The sequence below is a fragment of the Coturnix japonica genome, chromosome 16 (genome assembly GCF_054131305.1).
Source record: "Coturnix japonica strain WE chromosome 16, WE-NBRP24, whole genome shotgun sequence".
In the NCBI taxonomy this organism is placed as follows: Eukaryota; Metazoa; Chordata; class Aves; order Galliformes; family Phasianidae; genus Coturnix; species Coturnix japonica.
In genome coordinates, this window is record NC_140678.1 from 8,392,554 (window position 1) to 8,415,532 (window position 22,979).

The following is a 22,979-nucleotide window of genomic DNA, read 5'->3' on the forward strand; positions in this document are numbered from 1 at the left end:
AAATATTAAAATGCAACACATGATTTCCACTAAGGCATTGGTTTTTACATGAAGCATATCAAGTACTCCATTTTGAACGCCTCCTCAGGGTCTCCCTTCTAAAGAAGCATCATGCAGTTCTAAGCTAAGGACCATACAACAGCCCTCTTCTGCAAATTCACATTCAGCTTGTGATTACTGTGTCACTTTTTCTAGGTGACACGACGTTTCTGCATCCAGAGGACAAGAGGAAAAGTTTTTCTGTTCTGCTAACGCAGGTTCCAAAGGTCTGATTCCTTATGAATCCATAAAAACAATCTCACAAGAGTTAACGCAGAATCAAAACTTATCACAGACTGATTACACCGCTGGGAAAATTGTCAGTAAAGGAAAAAGGGACCCACTATAATAACCCACATTCAAATTCCACTGCATGGCTGAAAAAGAGTCAGCTAGAATGACATCCAAACTAAACTTAGATTTGTGCAATCTGTGGAAAATACGTAATAACCATCAAGGTTTGGGTCCAGCAAACTTCTGGACAATTAAGGAAACCTTTTGTTGTTGTTTTGTTTTTAAATCAACAGGATTAACAACACACAGGAAATGGTCTTTATGAAGAAATCCAAGGCCTGCCTATCCAACTGTCTGTACAATTCATTGTCCGGTTTACTTCATGCTAACTTTGTCTTTCAGCCAAGCCAGCAAAGAGTTTCTCTATAATATTTACAAGAAAGCTTCATTTCATTTCAGTCCTTTCCCCCAATCCCAAAAGGAAACTTCTCTTTTCTTCATTGAACACACTCCCCTTTTACATTGCTTTGATAATTCCCACTTCATCGGCCTTTGTCAGAACTGTCATCTTTTCACTTCTGGAAAACCTTACTGGGATGTATCTCGGGACATGGCATCAGTGACACTTTAGTGACCACAGAGTTTGCTGTTGAATGAGCCCAACCTGCTGACCCTCAGATTAGAAGTTACGTACCACAGCAGGTCTCTGCTAGAGCTTCAGAGCAAGCAGCAAAACAGTAAAACATTTGGTAGGGAAAGGAGAGGCATCATCAAATAGCACAAACTTTCAATATATGCAGAGACAGGAGGAAAGCTATCCATTGCAAATATTGTATCATTTCGGTTTATTTTCCAATCAGCCTCATCTTTCTCTTGCTTACCAGATTACTGCAAGGCACGGCTGCAGTTGTCCCAGGGCTCCCAGGCTCTGAAGGCAGCTTTCACTGAAGAGAATGGATTTTCCTCATAAGGATCCTCACCCTTCCTGGAAACTCTCAGTCAAGCATGCTCTGTGTGCCACGCACCCTGAACCAACTAGTTTAGACCATGCTTGTTTAGACAAAGAAAAAGGAAAGATCAGATCAAATTTCACTGGGATGTTTGAAGCCACTGAGGACTGCCAGTCCCACAGATGGCAAGCCTAGAAGAAACAACCAGCAGAAAAAATTAAGGGCACAATTATCTCAGAAGATACAATTGTTACAAGGTACGAGTGCACTGTATCCTAAAAATTTATGAAGAAACTTAAATTTATATTTATATACATGTATGTATGTATATACATATACATACATACATAAAATAGATATTCAAAGAGAAGAGATGAGAATTCAGAGCCATCAGCTGCTATGGGACATCGATAGTCCATTGTGATGCAATTCCTGATCATTTTAGCTAATAAGCCAATAGATTGATCTACCCATGCAATCCCTACAAACCCAGCTCTGTGCTCAGCAGGCATTTTGCAGAGGATATTGCATCTTTTTTACTGCAGCTTGAAGTAGATCAAAATTCAATCTCAGCAGAGGCACAACCAACAGCTGCTGCTCCCTAGCACAGAAAAAAGCCATTGGAGTGCTTTTCAAAGCTAACCTTCTCAAGCTTGTGCCTGTGACCTGCTCCCCTCTCCATTCTGACCTCACCCAGGAAGCTTGCCTTCCTTGTAGCACATTCATTTTGTCTCTTTTGCATGGGTTGTACAGGCTGCTGTGTTTTCTTTTCCATCCACATCTTCACCCTCATCCTTCCCCCTACCTTTTTTTTTACTTCTTTTTTTATACTGTGCAGGCAAGCTGCCAGCATTAACACTTTGGTTAAGGACTAAGCTCAATCATTGGCCTGTTTCAATACAAATCCCTGAGCTGCTCTCCTGGGGGAAACAGGTTCTTCACTCCCCACTCCTCATTCAGTTTTCCCTCAGGAAACACCCGGCAGGGAACAGGCAGGGACTGGCACTGTACCCCGGAAGGACAGAGGAATAACTGGCTCAGACACTGCCCTCAGACCCAATGCACCTTCGTTCAGTGAGAAATAAGGTAAGCAAATAAAAAAGCAGGGGAGAAGTTTCTCACCGCTTGCCCTACTCTGCTTTTGGGACATGCATCCAAATAGCTCAGAACTGTTCATACAAACACCTCATAGTGTGCACATCTCCATTAAATCAACACAGAAGCTTTTCCAGATAAATCTTCTCTGGAGAACAAACTTGGAAAACATGTGATTCTATTTCCTCACCTCATTAATTAATGTGGGAGCGTTGTCTGACTCCCACATCCCGATCTGCTGCTGAACTGGTCTCTCTGGGCTGCTCTGCACATTGAGGCTCTTCTCACACATTACCACATGCCTCCTGCTCATCGAGATTCAAGTGCAAAACTCACACATCTATTTTTTTGTCTGTTTACCGATCAAGACGAAGGTATCCTAAATTGACCTTTTCAGGAATTGCTGTCTTTAATACAGTTACTCCTCTAAGAAGCCCAGCCCTACACAACCCTATCAGAGTAGAGAAACAAAACAAAAAAGGGAGAGTGGTGCCCAAGGTTCATGTTCTCCTCCACCTGCATACAAACCATTCTCACTGGATTCTGTCCTTGAAGCAGCTTTTACGCCAGCCTGCAGCCCGCTGTCTCTTGGGCAGAGTGCTTGTACTTCCAAACACAAACACCTTCCAGCAGGAGAGCAATTCTCAGCAGTTCTCCTCTACTCTTGTTGTCTCAAGCATAGCAACCTTGTTTAGTACGACTGAATATTAAGACAGTCTTAAAAACATGTTCTTATCTTCCTCCTTGCCCCACAATTGCTTCTAACTAATGTCTTCACTGATGTAGCAAAGTTATAAGCAATTAGTAAGTTCTAAATAAGGTGATTTGGCTTGCTGCAGGTTTTTGTTCTGAATTTAAAACTTAAGCATTTTTTCAGTGCCAGCCCGTTGCCTCCAACAGTCAAGACAAACAACCAAGGAGCGAGTTTTAGGACTGAGTCTCCCCTCACCTTAAGAATTCTAATCCACACCTTTTCACAGCACCCAGGTATACCTTGCCAGTGCCTGATTATTCCAGGTCACTCAAACCCTAGTTAGTGTGCGCACAACTCACCAAGGCAGACTGCTGGCTTCTTGCCCCCTCAAATCATCTTCCCAGCTCCAAGACAGTCACAGGACACACTCAAGATGTGTTTCATGAATAAACTTGTTTGGAGTCACAATGCCCAAACAGGTCACAGAATTAGTCCAAGAAATAAACTGATGTGGGGCAGAGGGAGTGACGTCTTCTTTTTCACCCAGGTCATCTCAAGAGTCAGCTTTCCAGCACAGACCTGCAAACTGCAGCACAAGGCACCTGAACCACATGCCAGCTTTCTCCCTGAGGAAAATAGATAGCAGAGCCAATCCGACTCCTTCAGAGAAGAGCAGCTAGTCAGACAGAAGGAGAGAAGGGACTACTAAAAGCTGAGCCAATCCAGCAATAGGAAGCCAAGTCAAATCCATAAAGATATGTCCTTGGTTTTGGATTTTGGCTTGTTTTAAGGATTTTTCTCGGTGGTGTTCATGTTTGGTGAACTTTTTGTTGTTGTTGTTCTTGTGTTTTGTTTTTTAAAGATAGTGTTCTTGAAGAGTTAAACTCACTCAAGTTCATTTTACAATGAAATCGGAATGTTTTAGATGGAAACAACCTCTTATAAGTGTAATCCTATATTCCTAATAAGCAGAATTAACAGTTCTAGGACCATTGTTCTCTCACACACTGTAATGGAGAGCATTATACCAGCAATGGACCATCTGGAACAACAGGCAGGGAGAGCCTTGGAGGATCAGAATGGATAACCATTTGCAGACTACATGGTTTTGGGGGAGTGAGACTTTAATAGCAGAGTGCAAGCATCTGTTTTCCCAGATACATGATCTGATTTGAACCATGACTCTTTGATACTGGTACCTGCTGTTTTACTAGAGCCAAGTGGCTCTAAACAATGTCTATTCAGTTACTGCTAAAGAGAAATAAACAAATTAACAAGCTTATTTTCAATAAAGTTTAGAATTGGAAGAAGAATCTACTTATGTTGTGTAAATCTCCAGCTAGAAATTAAAATATCTGGACTTGGTTTAATTACATTTTGAATGTGGCCCCCAATAGGACTCTGTAACCTTTAGGGTTTAATAACTTCAGCTCATTTAATGGCCTTTCATTACATTACTGTAGCAATCCAAGAGTAAGGTTTGAAAACTAAAACTCTGTGCTTCCTCCTGGGCTTTTCTATATGTTCACCATCTTTAGCTTAGACTCCCAGGATACTCACGCCAAGTCTTACAAAATTGCCTTAGCAGAACAGAAAAATATCTTCTTTCACTTTATTCTATATACTTATTCTTTGTAGAGGAAGGAAAGGGGGAAAAAAGTTTGCCAAGCAATGCTCTGCTGAGTACCTACAGAAGATCCTGCCTAACTTCATGGAGAAAATCCAGGCAGCTCTCCTCATCCAGCCCCAGGAATAGGTCAGATAGCAAGGTACAGGCCCAAGACTGGCTGCTATGTTATGACCTGTTAAAAGACAGATTGCCCGACTTAAAACCTGCCACTAATAACCATGAATTTGAAAAACTCTGGATGAAGAGTCATAGAATTAACCAGACTGGAAGAGGCTTTTGGAGGTTGCATAATCCAACCATGCTCAAAACAGGGCTAACTTGCCCTAGTTGTAACAGCAAAGGACCCATTTGACAAAGTCTCCTACAGCACCTCCACTTCTCTCCTATGCATTATGTCAAATGAAGTGTTTTAGAATGTGGTTCTTGTGCTGACAGGCAGAATTAAAACATCTGGAGACTACATTTTCACATCTATGAACTCTAATGTCAAGGCAAAAATCATACTGGTGTGCAGGAAAGCAGAACCACAGAAATGCAGAGCGGGAGGCCAGTAGATGGGAAGCACCTCACTGCAGGAACCACTCTGTGCTGACACCACAGGTGGGATGCACATCACTGAGCTTCAGAGCTGATGACTGTGATACAAACATCTACTCTCCCTCCATAATCAGTGGAAAGAAATAAACCTCTCAGGCACAATTAATCTGACCTATTTAAGTGTTGCTTTAAGATAGCAGGAATTGCACTCGAGAATCTACTGACTGTCCTGATGTGATCTCCACTGACTCTAAAGAGACATAGTTGTAAGGAGATGAATCCTACCCAGTGATTGCTTTTACTCACAGCAAACCTTAAAATAGAAATAATGTGCATATGTGAACAAAGCAGGGGTGGAATATACCTTTCAAAGCCAATACCACTCAATGGAGACTGTAAAAGGATAGCGTTTCTCTTACAGTGAATAGATACAAATCTGTACAAAAGACTATCTAAAAATACATAGACATACACTTATAAGTGTTTCTCAGAGTTCCTTTCAACTACAATTTCTGCATCTCCAGGCAGCTGTCCCCCTTCATTAACAAGTGCGAATACATATCGAGATGCCTCTGACTCCACAAACAAACTGAATTCATGCTTTTACTTTACAGGGTGCTTTAAGAAAAAATATATATGTGTGTATATATATATATATATTTTTTTTAATGACACTTCATTAATTTTTTTTCCTAAATCCTGTTCATAATAAACTAATTTCTCATGGCCCAATAACAGTGTGGATAGGAGGATGTTCTCTCCATGGATTAACATCAGGACTGTAAGTCCCAGTGCCACAATTTGGCCATGCCCACACAGACAAGTACTCTTCCCTCATTTGCCACTAAGGAAAGATTAGGACATCGTTTAATTTCTAGACTGTTCTAAATCCAGAACTGCTAGAAACAGAAAAGACCAAGATTCTTTTGATTCAGAGCTACTAGATATTGGAAAACACTGTGAAATTAATGCAACAGCCCAGAAAGGGAATGCAGTACATGGAGTGCTAACGCACAGATATAGAGTCTGCTGGCATATTTTTTCTTGTCTAAAAGCAGCCATAAGGAAGAGGAGCTCTTCAAAGCTCAAAGCCCAAGAGGACATAGCAGTTGCAATGCTCCACTACGAAATGAGAAATGCATGCAGGACATTTCAGCCCTATTGTGAACCTATTTCCTAAGAGAAGGTCAACTCAGAGAGGCACGGAGGGTATTCAAAAGGCAAAAGCTTTTGACCCACAGGAGCTGTTGCTATGCCTGATATGGCTCTGAACAAAGACAACTGTTAAATCCAGGTATTATACACATATAGAGCACTTATACTTGAGTGCATAAAATAGCCACTAGGGCAATTACCATTTAAAACCATAAAGGCAATGTTATAACAGAAGTCTAGTGTTGAACATCCTCTAAATATTATGGTTAAGGTTTTAAGCCTGATACCTACTCCACTACAAAATGAACGTGAAAACTGCAGCACCAGACTATAATCCGACGTAGGTTTAATCAAGACTGAAATTTGTCACTACAGACCTACATTTAATTTAACAAATACATAGGTGAAACATCTGTGAATCTACCACGGCAAGTTTCAACTTGATGTTATGCGCCCCATGTTTAACACAGGCCAAAAAGACAAAGCTCTGATGATGGAAAGCCTCAAATCAGGAACAAACAGCTCCAGATTTGTATGGCTTTGTACTGCTGCCACAGCACCCATATATGTCATTTATGTATACAAATCCACTCATACACACTGCTGAGCTATTACCAAATCTTGAAAGGAATTTCCCAGCTGCACAAAAATGAACTACCACTTGGGCTAGCAAATGAATTTGTATGTGCAGCAATAACATCTGATTGATGTCACTGTCACATTCTCTTTAGTTTCAGAGAATTTGATAACCCCATCAGATACTGCTGCTGTGAGGAGAATCCCTATTTGTTAATCCAAATGGCATCTGTTACTGGAAAAAAGTAGAGACATCATTCCTCAAAGATGCAGTTCATATACTGTTGTTCATATATTCCCAGCTAGACATGATTTCAAGTACTCTGAAGATTAAAGAGGAGCTGTTTTGTGTTTCAATTAAGAAACAATTTGAATCAAACAATCAGCTTGCCTGCTCCTAAGGAATTATATTCTCGGTACATATATTTATGCCTACACAAATTACCTTTTGTGCATTCTCCTGAGTGTGTGTGGCATGTAGCTGTGTGTTGAGCTGCCCAGTGGGTGCTGGCAGACACCATACCTCTGTACTCATATTTGGGAGGAAGACGTACCAGCAACTGCCCCTAAGAAGTGTATTTATTGATGCTTGTACGCAAGTATGTCATGATGACCCATCGCTTCAGTTTTTCCTTCTGATCTCTTCCCCTCCCCTGCAAATCTCTGCTGAAGGCATAACAGTCCTTGAAGTATAGTTTTAAAGCAGATAAATGATTTCATTTAGGACTCGCCATAGATCCCTTTTTGTACCCAAGCTATCAAGACCAGACACTATCCTCTTCAATTCTGCTAAAAGAGCAGAATGATACAAGTACAAGAACAGAGGTAAAAGTTGAATATGACAAGATTCATGTTATAGTCAGACATCAATTATATTACAAAAGAATTTTCATTTGTGTCTCTAACAGCTCTAGAAATAAACAAAAGGAAGGCACATATGATTTAAAAGTTACATCCGATTTTTAAAAGCCTGCTTTAAAAGTTCTGATTCCTATAACATATGTAAGAGCATTGAAAGTGGAAGAAGCACATGACTCTAAATAAGTACACAAAGGTTTAATGCAATACAGGGTAGGCAGTGTAACTGCCACTAGTGAAGTTGCAAGAGCAATTGACCTTATAGGACAATGATATTTTAAGTGTCTATAAACTGGTAGTAAAGATGTTTCAACATTAAGTGCCCATATAAGACTTCAATAATGTTTGCGGGGTTTTTTTTGAGTACTTCATGTTTTACTACACTGCATTTCTGGTAATAACAGAGCAAGTAAAACACAGCTTAAGATTTATAGCTTAAGATGGTCAAGAAATAAAGTCAAAGTTTTCTTTAAACGTAAATAATTTCTGCTCTCAAAAAATAACCTTAAATATCCATTGTTCACTATGCTCTCAATAAAGCAGTCTTTAATGAGACACTAAAATTTGTTTGTGGAGACTTGTTTTGTAACAGCACTGAGGACAAATCTATTCTAGCGTCATGTACAACCGTAACAGTGTTCCCTTTAACTTATCATCTTACACTACATTTTTAAATTAGAAAGACCAGATTATCTTTAACTAGCTAGTCAGCTGCAGCTGATGCGCTGAGGACCCCACAACTTCAGGTTTCTCACTCATATTGTGAGAATGGCTCTTCCTTACAGTTTCAAGCACCCAGGACTGACGAATGAAAACCTAACATGATGCACTCTGCCACAGCTACTGAATGAAATCTTGAGTGTGCAAAGCATCTGACCCAAAGCCCAGATGTAGACATGAGAGGCATGCAAAGCGTTTCCATTCAGAAATGAGCATAACAAAGCAACTTTGATTTCCCATGAATCTGACGTCCAGGATGATCAGAAGGGTGAGCGAGCACAGTGATTTTCAACCTGAGATCCATCATCCAGAGACACTGAGCCTGTTGGCCCAAGCCCCATCATCAACTAATGCAATGTGGGACTCTTAGAGATGCCATGAATTCTGCAGGTTTCATTAAATGCCAGCAACTGACCAAAACATTCATAGGACTGCTCGTAAGTGTGGAATTTTGAAAGGCACAAGTTTCCCAGCCAATCAGACTAGTTTTCATATCTCCTGAGCATTATGTACCAGCATTTCCTATTTCCCTCTGATATTTTTATAATAGAAATTTATTACAAGAATTTAAATTAGCATCAACAAGATTAGTTAAGAGGTTTGTGACTTTACTAGTTTCTAGAGCATCCCCCTCATGTGATTTGACACGTGGCTGAAATTGGTTAAATTAAGTCAATGAAAAAGGGCTTGCATTACATATTTTGTTCAATTGCATCTATGCAGATTCACAAATTCTTCTTGCTTATAAAATGAAAGAGTCTGAAGTTAAATTGGATTTTATGTCATTTCCTTTAGGTTCTGCCCATACGTTAGTACAGTGAGGTTACAAGAGTGTTCATGAAGAGCAAAACTGCTTTCCAGTTATGATTCTATGAGACTGGGCTCTTCCTACCTCCTCTCTTCACAGCAACAATGTGAAATTTAATTTAATCTATTTCAGAACTGCAAAGACAAGTACTTTTTTAGCAAAGCATAAGAGGGTTATCACTTTGAAGAACCACATTAGGCACTATAGTTCAGTCTTACACAAGAGATTAATTGACATGTGCTGTAGATTAATCAGAATAAGGCTTTTCATTACGAGTGGCCAAACATAACCAAATCACTTTGGAAGCAAATTACTGACTTGCCTAGAAATATATATGCAACAATTGCAAGTTTATTATTGCTGCTTGAGCAAATGAAACAGCCTTTCAAAAACATTTACCTTGATTCTACATGAACCTCCTCTCACCTGCAGAATGCCTACATTAAAACTAAAACTAATCAAAAGCTACTCCACACTCAACAGAGTACTAAGTTGTCAAGCACAACTGGCATTCTCCTCTCAACAGCAGTGCTTGAGTCAAATTTCTGACTGAAAAGGCTGCATCCTTTCATATACATCCAGTTGATAAACTATGTTCTACAAAGAGAAGTTTAATGAACAGGAAGAAAAGAAATGGAAATAGGAAAAAGAAACCACAGTTCTCCTTTTGTAGTATAGCCTTGTAACAAATAGTGCAGCGAAGAATATAGAAATTCTGATCTTTTGTCACCTGTCAAGGAATCCAAAGGAGGCAATACATGTTGTTGACACTGTGAAACCCAAACTTTTTCGTCTGACTCTCACACCCACTTTGCCCATTTTCCATTTGTTTTTAAATAAGGTCTGGAAAAAGCCCATAGAGCTACCACAGACTAAGAGCACAATTTAGGGCTGTAACACAACAGAAAGCACAACTACAACAGCAGAGGAGCAAGATCACAGGCTGCAACAAGTGAGGATTTGCTCAAACACAGCAGACACAGAAATAAAGAAAAGTAGCTACTTACTTTGAGAAGGCCTCAGGTATACAGGAATCTCCAACAAGATATCCTCACCTTCACCACCAACCCTCAAATGAGGTGTTGGAAAGGGTAGATCTTGGCTCCAGCCCTTCCAATCACTCAGACACATTACATGCACTTAAGCTCCCCTGGGTAGGCCCTGCCTTCCCACCAGGAGCTCCGTCGCTGGTGCAGGCTGTGACTCAGCAGTTCTGCTTCAAGAGTATCTATGGGGAATGAAATAGAGAGAAACTTACCAACCACTGCACCGTGAAATTCCACAACATGAAGAGTATTTTCCTGAGTGCCACACCACAAAAGAAAAACCTTCATACACGTGTCCCATTTTTTCATAGGCTATTACTTTTGTTACATGCTTCACCCACCAGAAGGCAAGTTCTAGTTCAAATTCATTTTGATTCAAGTTAATTAGCATCCTTTTCATGGAAAATTATCCTGTGTAACTGCTGACATGTCAGTGCATCACATACTTGTTGATCTTTGTTTGGAAGCGGAGAAAATACATTTTTATGGCATTTCAAAAGAAAAGTACATCCACGTGGAAAAAAAAAAATCACACACTTGACTATAAAACACAAAAGAACTTCACGTGTACCAAAGCAGCAGCATCTGTACACTCAGCCCAGAAAATAATGTTTCTTTCCTGTGTAAAGTGCAAGTTTCTAGCACAAATTTACTTGGTGCAATTTTGTTCTGGAAAAAAAAAAAAAAGTTAAAAACTGTTTGGATACACAGTGAAATCAGATGCAGTACATCTTTATTTTTAATGGAATAATAATTGTACCCAAATTTCATATTCAGCCTTTGAAACATTTACCAGGGGAAAAAAAACAAAACAAAGGTGTGCTGTGAAGGTTTTTTCAGCATGACTCATATTGCTGTCATAAGAGTAAAAAAGTTTGAATTGATTTTGGTTGTATTGTTTCTTTATCTATAGCAATTGTCTGTCCTCTACTATCTATCTGGCCACCTACTACTTGTGTCAAACAAAGAGATCATCTAGCAAGTGACCCCTGACTTTGATTAGGACACTGATTGCACTATTACCTGATTGCATATTTGTATTCCTTGTAAAAGAGTCTGAACTACAAGAAGAAAGTATCTAAGCTCAATTTTGAATGAAATATTTTTGTTTTGTTTTGCAATAGATTCACCTCTCCTAGCACCTATATCACACCATCTTCTAGAAGTAAACAAGTGTAAGCCTTAAGTGAGATCTGATTTTGTCACTTATCATCTAGACACAAATGGACACAGAGCAGTCTTGTAAATAAACTTACAGATAAACAGGTAAAGGGCAAAGACCAAAGATTTCAAAACAAGGTTTATATGAATAACATGTCCTCTCTATGAACTCTGTTTGACAGTGGATTGTGCACATATGGGTTTTCCAGGGCATAGGACAGGATATGTCAGTCAGAATAAGGTCATGAGCCCAAATGCTGACAACTACATTGCATGTGGAACACAGAGCTCAAATGCCAAGACTGGGACTCACCTTCTGGCATAAACCACCCACGAATCCCAGAGCCAGCAACTACCAGCAACTCATGAGAAATGAAGCTTGCCAGCACGGGTACAACCTGGAAAACAAATCAAGGACTGATTGGCCAGAAATTTATTCCCACGTAAGGAGTATGTTATTTGATTTCCATGCCATTGTTCTTCTTTTCAGAGGAGAAGCTGAGTTATTCAAGCTCAGTTTCTCTTTGTAATTATTCAGTTCATTAGTTAATGAAGGCTTCCTTATATTAGTTAAATTCAGCCACCATTCATCTACCTGTTCCAGAGTTCACAACAGATGCCCTCTGGCACTTCACAAAGACCAGAATCTGCCTCAAAACAGGAATAATATATCTTATGAAAATGGAGATGCTATTGTTCATATGCTTTACCCCTGACCTATTTCCTCTGCACTCACAGGGCTGACCTGTTCTCTATAATTTTATACTGACTAAAGCAGTAAAAGGCTGAAGTTTATTGCAATATTCCATCAGTCTTTGTTTAGCCAGAAAGGAGGAAACTGCATTCAATCTGTTTGGGTTCTTACTGAATAGTGAAGAGCTCTGTACTCATCCAAAAGCTGCGGGTTCCTCTTCCTCACTAGCAAACACTGATAGTCAGTTCCCTTCCTCAGGTCTTTTAATCCCTATTCTGCTACTACACACACCAGCTTCATTTATACCCCTACAGGTCACCTTCAGCTCTTCTCTTTCAGTCTTAATTAAAGCAAGTGGGTGCTGCCTACCTGTAAATCTTTCCCAGACTCAAAGCTGCTTCTTCTTCTCTTATTTTAGAGATGCTGATGCACACATTTTCATACTCCCAAACTGACTATCCTTGCTGGCAATCCTAACTCATTGTTTAACAGTTTGTACGGAGCAAACTCTGAATAACGCACTGATGTGTCAATTATGTGGGGTGGCCACAAACTGCTTGCTGACATTCTTGGCAGTGCCAACACACTGCCTGCCTCTTAGCTAACTTAAGTGCTGCTGATTGTTAAAAACTCCACATTGACACCATGAAATGTGGGAAAAGGTACAGAGCTGTGGACACCCCCTCACTGTGGGAGCAAGGGGGAGCCCTGCTGGTGGAGTCTTACTGATATTCAATCCCCACAAAAAAACAGAGCTTATTCCTACTCAGAATGTAACTGATCCAAGGCTTTGCAAACTTCCTACTTAAAGATTAGAGACTGCCTGACTCTAACATGGGCCATCCCAACCGTCTCAGTGAATAATGGTGCTGATTATGGATCAAAGTCTGGTAACTCAGCTTTTCCATCAGCAAACCCACAGAGGGCTGCTTTCAGTCACCTTTCTGACCAGGGTGTAGGATTGCACACCAGAAAGTTACCACGTCATTCACTTTCCGTGCTTGAATGTGAACTTCAGGATTCTGCCTTAAATATCCCCAGCTTAGGCATAACCCACTGCTCACTTGTTTTGAGAGCTTCTCTCCTGATTTGCTCAACACAGCAGACATAGTTATTTCCTAATTGCAGACAAGCTCCAGATGTAGCTCAGGGAGTATTTAGCTAGAGGAGGCTAATAAAACAAGTCCCCAAGTGATGGGCTTGTCTTTGTTTCCCTGACATTGCTTACTTTTGAACATCAGAGACTATGAGACTGTTTTGGTACAGGAAGTATGTTATGGCTGATGTAGCATAACAAATACTAGCTCTACATCCTTCTATTTAGGCTTCAATAATGTCAGAGGGCAGAAGTGACAATCAGTGTATTTTGCATTCAGCAGAGATGACAGGCAGCTAAGAGCAATGGACAGACACAACATGGCAGAACAGAAGGTACTTGCCTGGAATAAATATCGTCTTTGCTCCAGGCCTTCAAGAAATAACATTTCCGGTTTAGATTAATTCGTAATGCACAATGTATGATTGCAGACCTTGCTTTTGTACACAGACCTGGCCTTAAACATTGTTTGAACTGGTGTTGTCAGTCCTCTCTTGATCATTAAATTTATTTCCTAAAACTTAAGAAGCGTAAATGAAAGGCAGCTTCTGAAAAACAGTATTCAACATTTTTATGGAAAGTAGGTTTCTGGCTCTGCTCTTACTAATGCACCCTTCAATCATAAATAATAAAACTGGTGAGTTCTATCTCTTTTTCAGAAAAGTTAGACGGAACTATCACCCAGTGTATACAAAATAGGGCTTCAAAGACACCCGCTCTGCAACATAATAGAAGAAATGGTGCTGAATGATGGATGGGAATCAGTTAAACTGATTTCTGGGACACGTTGTGCATTAATAAATCAGAGGCTGTGTGTTCACTGAAAGAAACGTAGGAGGCACATTAAGAACTTTTACGGGAGTAAAGAAAAAAAAAGTTAACACTGTATTTCAAAGGAACCTACAGGAGGATTAGTACTAAAATCTTTTTATGAGCACTAATTCTGAGCACTTACATGAAGATCAAGAAAATAGTCAGCTCCACAGGAAATCCTGGAAGTTAATTTTTTTAGAAGACACTGCCACATTTCACTGCATTTAATGACAACCACGCGCTATTTCTGAAGCGCTCTTGCCCAGCTCACAGCAAAGGTATTAGTTCCAACACTGATTGCTAATTCTAACACTACAAAAACACCTTCCTGCTTAGCAAGAACACAGCTTCAGGAACCAAGAGAAAAGCACTGAAACTAGAATCAAATATACACCTTCATCATGGATCCCAAGAAGTGCCCGCTGCAACACTATATTGTGAGCAGAGAGAGAAGCCTACAAGTCCTCGTGACTTGAGTCTGCAGACAACCTCAGTGCTATCTTATCTTCACCTTCCAAGTGGCTGGCTGAACTACATTTAAAAAGGAGGAAGAAAAAAAAAGAAATAAAACTCCTCCCAACCTGAACCAAAGATTGACTCCTTGCAGCTCCCAGGGACACAGAACTTGTGTAGGCAGAGAAATTTCACCGTAAAAAGGAAAAAAAACAGATATTTTGTCTTATTCATTTACAGAACGACCCTGCTGCTAATAGCACATTGAGGGTGCTGTTAGAGGCTACAGAGCAAAATGATTAAGACAACCATAGAACAGCTATATGCTAGGGAAACAACATTTCAGTTAATAAGACAAGATGGTGCAGAAGTCTGTGAACACAGAACCACTCTTCTGTCAATAAACTCTTACCCTGTTTTCCTACTTTATTCAATTACAGACTCTTAGAATAGATGTACCACCATATAGTGGGCTTATATACCATTCAGTTAAGGTAACCTAACCATAAATACTTCCATGATTTCAGTAAATTGGAAAAAAAAACACGGTAAGTGAATACAAGATATGTCCTTCATTTACTGTCATTGTAATATAGTCGAGCTACAACACAATCTTCATTTAGGCAGCTCTAGGTACTAGACCACTTTCAGCAATGGACATGTTATAGCACAAAGAAACACGGGTTTCTTGAAAGCACTCCTGCATCAAAAGCTTAGCATTGTTATGGTGTGTGCATTTTAATGGAGTGGATTGTGTTGTGTATTCATCCTACAGCTCATAGGAGACACATTTTCTAGAAAGCTAGAGGTTAGACAGCATTCTTAAGATGAAGAGCAGGCTGTTATGAGAAAACATAAAAACATGATTTGAGACAACTAAACTAGAAATTTAGAAATATATTGTAAGGCTTATAAATAATTGAAAAGAGAATGTTCCAAAGTTTTGATGTGTCATAAAAGCTTAGTTTAGAAGGTGATGAAATTATTTCAATTAAACAGAACAAATGTCAGCCGTGAATGCCTAAGCATTTTAATGTATTCATCCTGTAAAAGTACGGTGCATGCTGAGGCACGGAGGTGGTAGGGGCTCGCACAAAGGCAAGTTATTTGTGAATATAATTTGGACTGTACAAGAAATACGTTCCCAGACTGAGGAAGAGTTTCTCAATACAAAATCTGTAAAAGCTCCAGTGTTGCAGTAGAAACACTGACTTCAGAATGACAATATACAAAGATGAGGATGCAAATGCTCCAAAGCTACCGAAACAGTTTGGTCATAGCAACAGAAAAAAAAACTTCTTTAACTTGATCCTAATGCATATAAAACAGTTTTGGAACAGACTGGTTCCATCGTCTTAAATGGTAGCACTCCCCACCCTGTAAAGGATACAATATTTTGTCTAACATAGGAGAAATATCTAAGTACCTAGTCAGTCCAAAGACAACATTCCCCTCAAGCAAAAACATGAACAAGGCAAAGAAGCTACGCACAAACAAATACAGTGGGTAAACCTGGTACTCAGATTATTTCCCTTTAAGAAAAAGTGACCAGAGAAAGAAAATAATCAGAAGGCAACAAGCTTTAAAGTAAACAAAAACAACCTGCTGCTTGGGCACTTCAGAAACTATCAACTGTAGGACCCCAAAAGCACTTCAGAATTACAGCTGGTTTTGATACCATTTCTTCTTCTTTGAGCCTGATTCCCTCAACCAACCATATCATTGAACTTGATACCAGATTTATCATATTTGCTAAATAGTGAGCATACATTACATACAGGTGAGTAAACAACCTGTGATGGTGCCCAATACTCCAACCTGTGGAATCCAGAGATCCCAAGCTACAGACTGTGTCATATGCATGTATTCAGTATGCTGATGTACAATGTGCATTGTTAGTTATGATACATTTTCAATTTGGCTGCATCTAACAGCAGCACCATGGACTCAGCTGATGTTATATTACCTGTAGATGAAGGTCTTAGGAAGGTGGCTTTGTCACATTGTAGAGTGAGAACCAAAATCAGTACTTCAGGAAAGGTCTCTTTCAGGCAACTTCGTATTCTTACACATCTTCCTGTAGGAGAGCAAATAAATGGATGATACTTGTAGCTGCTCACAGCAGTTCCTAAACACCTAAGAACAAATGGATTTGAGTTATGACAATCATATCAAACAGACAAACATACAGAAAAATATAATACAAGCTCGAAGCACTAAAGAAGAGTGTTTATTACTGGTATTTAGCTTCTCCCAGTATCTTCCAGTCATTCTATCCAGCCAAAAACCAAAGCTTCCAGATCATACAAATAAAACCTGATTCCTTTGCTCCACAGTAATAATAATGTACTGGACTATATTTCATAGAACTTATTTGTGTCCTGCAAAACAGACTTTTCCATGACTGCCTGTTGTTAATAACCTCTCATGGGCTCACGGGAAACCTCAGTTTATGGCACAGCGGGAGAAATGTCTCCAAATAATAGTTTCATTTTAAACTTCTTTGGCAATCCAGCCAGGTGCACCAACCTCACTAAGGAACAGGGATAGAGTTCCATCTAAGAGACTGTCAGATGAGTGGTAACTCACAAAGCCAAGGAAAATGGGTATTTGGTAGGTAAAATCAGGCCTGTTGGAGACTTCACATGGGACAACTGGAAATATCAAAGGCTTGTTGAAGTGCAAGACTGAGCACAGCAAACTGAGAACAGACTACAGTAATAGCACTTAGGGAATGGTGGAAGCTGTTACACAATCATTACAAACAGAAAGAAGGCAAAACACTGCAGGTATTCAGCAATTTGTAAGAAACAGCAGCCTCTGACAGGGTGTGAGCTATGTAGACAAAGAATGATTATGGATCTTCAGGCTACAAATGAAATTCATTCCTAGGATTCAAGTGGAGAGCAAGCCAAACTTTTGTGAAGAAAACTAGGAGGAGGTCTCTTCATCACACAGAGAGAGGAACAAATTGTGATACTTAAAAAAAAAAAAAAAAAAGTCATGAGAAGCATAGAAAAGGGGGGAAAAAATCTTTCAATAATAATAGATGAGTCCAGAATAATCAAATGAAACACTTGGAAAATTTAGATATATGCAGCCATAAGCATAAAGCATAAGCATAAAACTACTTAAATCTGCTTTTAATTTCTATTGTAATTTTTATCTGCCCAAAATGGCTATTAGAGTTTGCTGAACAGCACAGTCATTGATATGTTGATACATGATTACACAAGGCACAATGTCACATTTGGCAATCCAAATCCTAATTAATGAACAGTCCTTGAAATAATACTAACTCGAATGATCAAAATTTAAAGTGATGAGCTTGCAGAAGGAAGCAGCATCCCATGATTTCTTTTCCACTGAACCATGAGATCTACAGGAACAAAATAGAAAATGAAAAATAAGGTTTTATGCAATCAAATTAAAGACAAAAGCAGAGAAGAAGAAAAACAATAACAGTTTCTTTATCATCCCGAGCACTGGTAGTAAGAGTAACTTATTCCTCATAGCCTGGAATGTCATGGCTGAAGCTGGAATTGAGAAATCAACAAGTCACAATCAGCATCTGGTTGATGGCCAGAAGGATGCTCAACATGTATTCCGGTATTAAAGACAATCTACAAGCAGATAATAGCGTTGCAGCTTGCCTTGCCTAATGGTGTCCAGTGAATCCATATTTCACATCCCAGCCACACTTCTTGCACAGCCATCCTTTACATGAGGATTTCATACATTACAGAGGTAGTTAATCCGATACCAGCAGAAAGCACTTCCAGGCCTCCCATACATGCAGCAACCTATAGTAGCAGTAGCTGCATTCAACTTATAAAACTAAAACCAAGAGCCTCCTATTTCTAGGAATATATTATATGGCGAGGTACAGAGTAAATGAACAATAACTTGTATCTTTTCCTATGTATCATGGATTTAAGTTTTAACGAGAGTGGGAAAAAAAACAAAACACTTTTATAGAGGATTTTACTAAGATGAGTGACACTGTTCTAATTACATTGAATAATCTTGAACCAAAGAATTTTTTCCACTTCATGCCTTTAATGGATTTAAAGAAAATAAAAAATAAAAAAGAAAGAAAAAAAGAAACCCACAAATTACCTTAAGAACTGAATAGTTCTGATGATTAACAATATTTAACCAGAAAAATACTTCAAAGACATAAAGCATCTTTCCAAAATCCCATTCACCCAGCCAACAGGAACAAGCAGGTTGGTTCTGCAGAACAACTAGCAAGGATATGGCCTGCCTCACTGATTTCCACAGCAAAGCTGACTTATCCCAAGGAAGACAGTGAAATGGCATCTGAACTCCTTACAGAAATGTGAAGGAGAACTCTACGGGTGATTTTAAGGAACTCATCTGAGTTCAGACTCCTTCCACAGCATCCTGCTGAAGACCAAGGAGATTTTTTTGCCTAAGGCCCTGAAGCCAGCTGCTGTGACAGCCTGTGCAATGGGGCAAAGACATATCTGATTGCTCTGGATCTGGATCTTCAGGATGTTAGGTCTCACAAAAACTGCTCAGTTGCCTTTTTCAAGGGGCAGGAAAACCCATAGGAATGATACCAAAGCTTTGGTCAGTTACCTTGACATTTCCTATAATACAAGCCAGGTTAAAAAAAAAAATAACAGGAAAAAAAAAAATTAACAGAAATCTAACATTTGCCTTGTTTCTAATGTTGAAGGACAAATGAACAAAAATAGAAGTGTGGTTTTCTCTTTAATCTTCTCATTTGAGGACCAGACCTAAGAGGTTTCTCACTCTATTCTGCAGTTTTAGACGAGACAACCCTGTGATGAAGGCTCTGCTCTTTGAAGAATCCTTCAGACCTCACATTCTCAGAGGAGAATACAGACAGAGGGACACATTTGCTACAAAATCCTCCCCCTTCTGCATGGCACTCCAGCTACTTTCAGATCTTGGTCCTTTTCTCAACCTTTGGGAATACCCTATTTAGCTTCAATAAGGATGCAGTTTGGGTAGTATTTCCTCACTACCATCTTCTCCCCTCCTCTACTGAGTGCCCCAATTTCACTGAACATGCTTGAAGTATAGATGTCTCTGTGAGAAAGTTATTAAAAAAAAACCAAACCAAATCACATTATATCCACAGTCAGGTCACAGACTGAAGAGGTAAGATCTGGACTAGAAGCACTGCTGACTTCCTAAATCAGTTTCACAAACCACACCAAGCATTCCACTGCTCTGCGCCAGCCACCCAAAAGATAAACTGAGGAGGGAAAAGAGAAATAAAGATAAGGCGTGATCACCACGAAGAGGAGAACTGTACACTCAGACACAGAGCGCCTCTACAGTGACACAGGTTCATGCAGATAAATGCATTTCCTCAGCACTTCAATAGAGATCAATAGCAATCCCTTGAGATAAACACCGCAAACAATATGCCACCACGGGAATAAATCAGAAGATTAGAAGCAGAAAGGATTATTTATGTAAAAGAGCTGCATTGCGTTTATTCCTTGGTTTGTGCAGCAGGTTTCTGAACGTCTCTGAGGAATTCTAAACTGTTCACTTAAGGACTGCTCATTACTTATAGCACTGAAAGGCAGCCACCCCAGGCCCGCTCTCTAGCCTCCACTAGCAATAGAGCCAGCATTGTTATCGTACATTGTTCTTTCCTTGAAGATGTGGCCATGGTTTTCAGATTATACAAAGAAAAGTCTCAGTCCTTTATTGCATAAGGAGAAACATGAATGCACCCTTATGCCAAAAAACTTGATAGCTACAGGACTGACAGCTGGTGTGAGAGCATGATGACACCACTCACTCACCACCTCCCCTCCAGTTGTTTCACCAAATACGACAGTCTTAGCAGACCCTGGCCTGTAGCCTTGGTAGAGGCAGATTTGTCCAGGACAGGTTTATGCAAGATCAGGTATTTCCACTGCATGTAAGACACTTTCAAGCTGGCATCTAAGAAACGCATCCTATGGAGAGAGTTTATCAGGGCTCCTAAAGCAGTTTACAGTAATGGAAAACCAGTTCCTTAAAAGACAATAAAATAAAATAAAATAAAATAAAATAAAATAAAATAAAATAAAATAAAATAAAATAAAATAAAATAAAATAAAAATAGAAATAGGAAGAAATCACACACAGCACAAGTGTTCCTCATGAAAGGTGCTAAGCCTTTGCAGTGCTGCAAGGAGTGCTGTTTCGTACAGTCCTGTTTTTAATTCAATTATCTCAAGCTCTGCTGGAGGTAAGGAAATGCTGTTTTGACACAAAGGCTTTGACTTCATATGGTATACAAGGCTAGAGATGGTAATGTTGGGCCTTCAGAAAGCTTCAACTAAAGTCACAAAATTCAATGAAAAATAGTATGGATTTTCCTTTTTGATAGGCGCAAGGATTATCTTCCATCACTAGAAAAAGCTATAAAGTTATATTCTGTGAGAATACCTTGAATTGATATTTCAAAGGGCTTCTTTTGAAAGAATGATTTATAGATCACAAAGATCAATGGGTCTTTTATCAAAGAAAATGGATTCCTTTTCTGAACCACAAAGAAAAGAATAATGACATCCTAGACCATATTTTTGAAAGTTGTGTACAGCCAAGAAGACAATAGCTACAGCAGGTTACCACTTTACAGCAATGCGAACAACTCACTAATTACAGATGAAGTCCTTACGGTGCTTTGTGGAAGCCAGAAAGCAAAAGTTATAGTGCAGGAAAATTCACACTGAGAGTTCTCTTACTCACTCAGCACATATTAAAAATTACATGGAGGTTTTCACTAATAAGTGCATATGACATAATAGAAAAATGGATACAAGTGTGCCAGTGTGCACACTTCATATCTTACCAGAACTCAAAACATGCATTTATGTTAAAGCATGCTCCCTGTATGAATTTTAAGTTACCTACTTCTTGACCACATCCCCTCCTCAGCTCAGCAATGAAATTCCTATCAAGTTTTTATTTGGATAGCCTGGATAGACAGGCTTTCCAAAATTATTTTCAGTGCTCAATGTGGTGGTACAGTTGATCTATTTCCATCATTTCATGCGCATCTGCTAAAGCATTACTCATCACAGCAGACATGAGATTCCCCCATTAGTTTCCTATAGAAAGTTCCTCCAACCCACCAAGCCCCAACCTTTTTCTGCAGCTCATGAGCTCACAGAACAGTCTAACCCATAACCCTTGGCACTCGACAACTGAGCTAAGTCAGGCTTAGCAAGCAAGAAGAAAAAGAGCATATTAAAATAACATAATGCAACCTGCAGCACGGTTTTTTTTATTAGCTTAATCAAATAGACATGATAGTAAAGAAGATAAAATTAAGAGTAAATCCTTACACAAGTTTATCCCTTAGATTCCCAAGATATCCAAGGACAACATTATTTCTCCAATATTTTTATCAGTGCTTATTCCTCAAGTGCAGCATCACATTGTGCAAAGGGTACAGTCACAGGTAAGAAAAATCTTACTTCTTTGCTGCTTCCCTTTGTCTTTTTACTCTTCTTGTCGTCGAAAGCTTTGTTCTTTTGGGTTAATGTGGCATGTCTCCAACACAGCCTTGGAAAATGACTACAATGTGATTTGGGTTTGGTGTCATTAAACCTGATTACCAAGGAGTGCTCATGAAAATCCATAATTACCACACAAAACAAAAGAGACTTTTGTTTTTGTTTTGCTGGGGAACAACAAAGAGCTTCACTTCAATTTAACTATTTGGAGTACTCAAGAAAAGTTAGTCATATTTTTCTCCCTCTGCACTTCTCTGGGCTTTGTAAATATCATAAAATACCAAAATCTGCTGAAAACATCAATCTTCTCTCAAAACTGATTTCTTATATAATGCCAAATATACAGTCTTGCTGAACTCCATTCAGACACTTGATTAACTGTCCTCTATCTACCTGAACAGCAGGGTCTGTAGGCTGGGAAGCTGCCCTTGAAGTGCTCTAACATGCAAATTCAGCGCTGTAGGTGGAAACACTTGCTGTAAAATAATATTTGAGGAACTATCCAGCCCTAGGCTGTGAAGCTAAAAGACACTGACAATCTCAGTTGTAAAGTGAGAAATGTAAGAGGTAGACCAAACTCACCTTCACGGTGTATGAGAGAAGTAAGCAAACTCTCTGTTGATTATATTAGAAGCAGGTAAAATTCCACTCACACATTTGCCCTCCACATGCAGGATGATCACGCTATCTAAATATGTGAAAAATAGCAAGTTTACTGCAGAAGCTCTTGGCTTGCCTCTCATGCACAGATTTGTAGGTACATGCAAGTACAGCTGATAGATTAGCTAGCTAAAAATTCCACCACTCCCTTCTGATCCAGTTTCGATTAATTCATTAGAAACAAATACCTGCATATCCTCCCCCTGGCCAGTTCCTTTTCAGCCCCACTGTATCAGAGACTTA

General features: G+C 39.4%; 1 protein-coding gene across 6 annotated transcripts in view; it reads right to left on the bottom strand.

Moving 5' to 3' along the window:
• LOC146758237 (receptor-type tyrosine-protein phosphatase T-like) overlaps nucleotides 1-22,979 on the bottom strand; it is a 264,795-nt gene that overhangs the window by 213,437 nt on the left and 28,379 nt on the right. For 5 of the 6 annotated variants that reach the window (XM_085517409.1, XM_085517410.1, XM_085517407.1 and 2 more), the window contains 3 exons: nucleotides 16,526-16,636; nucleotides 11,817-11,901; nucleotides 10,304-10,524 (listed from right to left, as the gene is read on the bottom strand). In XM_085517409.1, the coding sequence (XP_085373535.1) occupies nucleotides 10,304-10,427 (124 nt within the window). In that variant the 5' untranslated portion in view covers nucleotides 10,428-10,524; nucleotides 11,817-11,901; nucleotides 16,526-16,636. Of the gene's footprint in view, nucleotides 1-1,154; nucleotides 1,965-10,303; nucleotides 10,525-11,816; nucleotides 11,902-16,525; nucleotides 16,637-22,979 lie in introns of those variants that run through there. The other variant, XM_085517411.1, reaches the window with a different exon arrangement.